Source organism: Melampsora larici-populina (genome assembly GCF_000204055.1).
Source record: "Melampsora larici-populina 98AG31 unplaced genomic scaffold MELLAscaffold_131, whole genome shotgun sequence".
Classification (NCBI taxonomy): Eukaryota; Fungi; Basidiomycota; class Pucciniomycetes; order Pucciniales; family Melampsoraceae; genus Melampsora; species Melampsora laricis-populina.
This window is the reverse complement of record NW_006768895.1, coordinates 2,623-8,275: the sequence shown is the minus strand read 5'-3', so window position 1 is coordinate 8,275 and position 5,653 is coordinate 2,623. Positions and strand designations below refer to the sequence as shown.

The 5,653-nt window shown below is 43.3% G+C and overlaps 1 protein-coding gene across 1 annotated transcript; it reads left to right on the top strand.

Moving 5' to 3' along the window:
• Nucleotides 1–796: 796 nt before the first annotated feature.
• MELLADRAFT_69916 (uncharacterized protein) lies at nucleotides 797–1,453 on the top strand (the record flags this gene model as incomplete). Its single annotated transcript, XM_007419126.1, has 1 exon — nucleotides 797–1,453. The coding sequence occupies one exon, from the start codon at nucleotides 797–799 to the stop codon at nucleotides 1,451–1,453; it is 657 nt and encodes a 218-aa protein (XP_007419188.1).
• Between the last annotated feature and the right edge of the window lie 4,200 nt (nucleotides 1,454–5,653).

Genomic DNA, 5,653 nt, shown 5'->3' with positions numbered 1-5,653 from the left:
TAAGTCGGAATCACTGATCTTGAAGTCGAGAAATGATTTGGTTGTGTCCGAGAGATTGGATATGTTGGTTTAAAGGTAGTCGGATGCTGTTGAGTCAGGATTTATATTGTATCGTATAGCGGATTTGAGGTTTGATGTTTTAGATTGGGTTGTATTGTGATTGGTTTGTTTGGGTCTTGTGAGGTTCGCACTTGAATCTGTGATACAATTCATTTCCAGGTCTCCGATCTGCTCCGATTGAATTCGAATTTGTGTTGAATAAGTTCCGTATACGGAACCAGGCTTCTCAAGCTACTGGAGGAGGACCTTACGGACCGGAGAATTATGGACCGGCAAGGGGGGAGTATCAACAGAAGCCTTTTAGAGATGGGCCGTTGATGTGTTACTATTGTGCTCGGGAAGGACACGGGCATAATAGGTGTCCTGATAAGCAGCGGGACATAAATGATGGTTATGTCACGGAGCATAACAACACTTATGTGCTCTCGAATGGTTGTAGAGAACCAATCAAGGCACGTATTGGTGCAGTGTCCACTAGCGGCATATCACTAGGTGACATGTGTTACACATGTCACGAGTATCAGTACGAGTTCGACGGTTGGAAATTTATAGAAAATTTCCCACCTTCGTAAGATACTCTTCTGTAGTTATTCCTCAAAGCTCTCGATTCAAGCTCTTTAAGACTTGATTTAGATCTTTTAGAATTCTAGATTAGAATTAATTTTTTGATTACAAAACAAAACCAGAAATTAAAGAAAGTTTGAAGAACAGATCATTCGCGAAATCAAAAAGAAAGATGTCCTTCCAAGCTCAATTAGATCAGACAAACGATCAATTAAATCAAGATCAAAATCAACCAAATCCTGGCCAAGAAGGCCAAAATCCAACGGTAGAAAATGCTAATCAACGAAATCAAGATACAATGAATCAAATAGAAGATCGAGTATTAACGAGAGCTGAGGCAGCGGCGAAAGGAGGTAGACCGAGCTCTAGACTCATAACTCCTAAACAAGGCGCAAACGGGAGGAACACCAACAGGATTAGCACCGGATCTAACCATACCCCGAGGAGCCTTCGAGGAAGTGGTATTCAGAAGAAAAGTCAAAGGCCGGCTGGAATTAAGAAAACAAAAGGAATCAGACAGCAACAAAAGAAGAAGAAGAACGACGTCAGAAAAGGTGGAAAGGAATTAGGTCCATTAGAAGAGATTCATTCAGAACAACAGGAGACAGAAGAGTGGGGAGGTATAGAAGAAGGTTTGATGGGCATGGAGGGAGAGGAAATAGGGGGTAAGGAAGTGACTCAACAAGGTGAGCGTTACATTTTGATTTTCCAATGTCAATTCCTCTTCTTCCCGGTAAGAAGACCTTCGCTATTTTCACTCTCAAATCCACCAACATTCAGTCAAATACAATCTCTTTATCGATTTGTCCACCGTCAATTTCCTCTGTGAATCTATTTCCTTTACAAAACATCCACCATCTATTTCTTCTTTGAAGCTATTTCCTTTATGAAGTCTTAGATCCAAAACCCTCTAGTTCAACTGAGGTCGTCTAAGATGAATCCTTGCAGAGGAAAGGCAGGATGTTAGTAGAAAGACCTGATCATAGGTAAAGAGAAATTATAGATGAAATCATAACGCATACCGCAGATATCGGAACAAATGCTTATAATAAACAGGAAAATTACCCTTGAATTGCTTTCTTCTGATAATAGAATAAAACGAAAGGACGTTTAAGATCAAGAAAGCCTGGCCCGGCTAAGAATAGGAGCCCAGCCTGGCCCAGCTAACAGTAGGTGTCCCAGCAAGGGTCCGGCTTAAAATAGGTCCCCAGCCTGGTCTGGCTTATAATAAGAACCCAGCTAGCCCAGCTTACAATAGGTGCCGTACCTAGAAGAGGATATATTATTACCTCAGGTGATAAAGTCTCGAACAGACAATTGGTCGAGTCACTAGATTGTTCGACTATACAGAGCCCCGAGAGTCTATGGTGGCGGTCGCGATCCAATATAAGAGACAAGGAGATGAAACAAAACTTCGGAATAAGACTGACGAGCGGATGAAATCTTATCCATTCGGTTGGAAATAAACAGACTCACGGCGCCAAATCTTGGGGAACTTAATCCAAGAAGCCTATGATCGAGGAGACGATGCAGAGGCAACGTCCTTGTTGAAGATTTTAAACAAAGATGACCGCGGCCATGCTACGAGGAATCAGTATGTCATGGACGAGGATGACTCGGTTAGCGACAAGTCAGTTTCGGTAGCCTTTGTTAGAGAAGTAAGACCGGTGAATGATCAAAAAGTCGAAATACCAGTAAATACGGAAAAAACTACGGACAATCAGATTCCTGTCAAAGATTCGAACATATCAGTTCCCAAGACGCAACCAGAACCAACTTCAACTCAGGAAAAGGCGGATTGGTTTGAAGGAGCATCGTCTAAGGAGGAATCAGACAAAGCCATAGCGATGTTAGCGTTGAAAAAAGGATCCATGGAATTGGCAAATGGTGACGTTATTCACAACGGTCGGATTTTAAGGGGCGGAAATGCTCAGATGACTCAGTCCTTAGCCCCATTATCACCGGGCTTGACGATTATACTCAAGGGACTCACGTCATATATTCAGTTAACAGTATTTGACGAAGAATGGTTGATAAGAGACCAAAAAGCTTGGTCTACGAGAACTCCTAAGTCAGACAAAAAGGAATCAGGAGAGGCTAGAATTTATGGAGGTGAAGCACCGGTAGAAGAACTCACCATAGACTATGAGGTGTGGGGTGACTGCATAGAGTTATTTTGTACCCATTTAACGGCATGCGGATGGAAGCCTGTCGCAGACAAGTTCGAAAGCCATATCAATGTCGTAAAGAAGATTCGAAAAGATTTCGGATGGATGGTGGCCTTAAGGTATTGTCGATTAGTGAGATTAGGGGTCATGCGCAAAACGGTAGACAAGTCGGTCGGAAACTACGCGGAGCTGCAAGAAGCATTGTTAGTGGAAGCGAAGACTACGGCGGAAAGTTTCAACGAACGACACTATAAAACCAACCCCTACGCACCAGGTCGTCCGAAAGCGCATATATGCCCCTTAACCAACAAGACGAAGTCATTAACATATGCAAAAGAGACATCCAGACCTACCGAGAATCGTCACGCCAACACAAGCAATTACAAAGGGAACGGAAGACGTGGTAGAGGTGGCGGAAGTTATTATGGACGTCAAGATGACGGTAGAAACTGGAGAAGAGAGGATCGTTACGGAAGTGACAGGTTAACAAACCAAAGAAACAGGAGCAGAAGCCCAGATCTCCGAGATAAAGATGGCAAGCCTGTAAAAGGGAAAAGAGCGTGAGCCATATGGAAGGCCTAATTTTTGTAACCCGTGAAAAAGAAATGTCAAAAGACATGATCCGTACCCGTGCAAATAACTGACATAAGTTCAATTTTTGCATCACTCCGTGCCAATTGCCTGGGTTCCCCAATGAACCGAATTGCCCTAAGTAAACTTGATCCTGATTCAACACCTAGTCCCGATGTTCCACCAGAACAAGACTCAGTAAGAGGAAAGGGCAGAGTTTGGCCCAGTCGTCCATCGTGCGAAATGAACTTAACAGTTTGGAAGTCTGAGCTAAGGAAATACGGAATAGACGTAAAGTACAAACATATAATAAAAGGCTTCGAGAAAGGTTTTAGCCAAGGCATCGAAAACGCGGTGGTGAAAGGGATGCGCTATTATTGTCCAGAGAATCATAAATCAGCCCTCAATGCCAAGGAGAAGATCGAGGAAAATATAAAGAACGAGATTGAAAGAGGAAGGATGTTTGGTCCGTGGACGAAAGAAGAAGCGTACCAGAGATTCGGATTTTTTCGAACGAACCCGTTGGGAGCCGTAGTAAATGGAGATGGCTCGTTCAGGCCAATCAACAACTTGTCTTATCCAAAAAACGACCCAGACATAGAGTCAGTAAATTTCCGCGTAGACAAGGACGATTTCGAAACGTCGTGGGATGATTTTAAAAAGGTCGCTTACTTTATTACCTGGTATAAAGGAAGGTTGGTATTAGGGGTGTTTGACTGGGCCAAAGCTTACCGGCAGATACCGGTAGCAATGGACCAATGGTGTTTCTTAATGGTTCTAGGCTTTAACAATTGGGTCTATGTCGATACCAGGGTGCAGTTCGGAGGAGTAGGAGGTTGTGGTACGTTCGGCGAGGCTGCAGAAGCTTGGAGAGAAGTCATGATGCGAAAATTTGAGTTGCTAGAGAGTTTTAGGTGGGTCGACGACACCCTTTTCATAAAACCTGCAGACGGATCAAATAGAACAACGATGAAGGAATTAGCAGAGGCAAGTCAAAAAATGGGGGTTGAAACAAATGAAAAGAAATGGAGGGAATTCGATGTGGAACAGAAATATTTAGGTTTTATTTGGAACGGAGAAAATAAAACGGTCAGGTTGCCAGAAGAGAAGATCAATTTGAGAATAGATCAGATTGAAGAATACATATGTGAAAGGCAGCAATCCTTCAAGAAAACAGAAGTCTTAGTCGGGAGATTGAACCATATAACGTTCGCATTTCCTCAGATGCAAGTTTACACCTCAGCTACTTATAGAATGCTGAAGACATGGGGGAATAAATTCGCACTACGACCGATTTCAGAAGAAGTCCGAGAAGATATGGAAGTCTGGTTGCAAACGTTGAGGAAAGCAGACCCCTTAAGAGTAATCCCAAAGCCAGAAGTCAAGAATGTTGGTTGGGTTGGTGACACATCAACTTCATACGGCATAGGGATAATAGTAGGAAGAAAATGGTCCCAGTTCAAATTAAGACCTACTTGGAAGGAACCAGAAAAGAACGGCGATAAGAGAGGAATTGCCTGGGCCGAAACGGTGGCAATCAGGTTAGGTATGTTGATGATTGAAAGTCTGACAACAGTAGAAGGGAGAAATTTTCTGGTGCTTACCGATAATACGGTGACCGAGAACGCTGTAATAAACGGGAAGTCAAAAGACCCTCTTGTGAACGCCGAATGGAAAAGGATCCAAGAAAGACTGATTGATAAACAGTATGCGATTACGGCAAAAATAGTAGTGTCGGCGGATAATGCGGCGGACACATTTTCAAGAGGAAAGGCTACTAAGAAATTGAAGGAGAACAAGATAACGATCTTATTACCCAAAGATTTAGAAGCCTTTCTGATCCAGATGTAGTTAACCAAATTCCCTGTGACAAAATGATGTATTGAGTCGTCAATAAACTAATTGTTGAAATGACACCTTGAGTTTCCTGAGATGTAGACACGTTTCCGTAAAAGAGAGACTACCACATTGTGGTAATATGGGTACAGCTCTAATCTGTGAGGAAAAAGATAGACTTACAAAGGAGGTAAGTCCCGACGAAGGAGGGATTCGAAGGTGATGTGGGGATTTACCCAAATCGGAACGCATAGCAAGTCGGCTTTCAAAGGTCAACCAAGTAGAACCACTCCAAATGCCTCGTTCGGTGAGTGCAAGAAGATTACACCAACCTTCGCGACCGTATGACGCACCAGGGCACTTTAGACGAGCTGCAAAGAAGGCTACGAAACCAGGAGCCCATTTAGCAGTCGGTAGCTGGGCTCGAACAACTCTCTCAGGGTACTCTTCCGGTT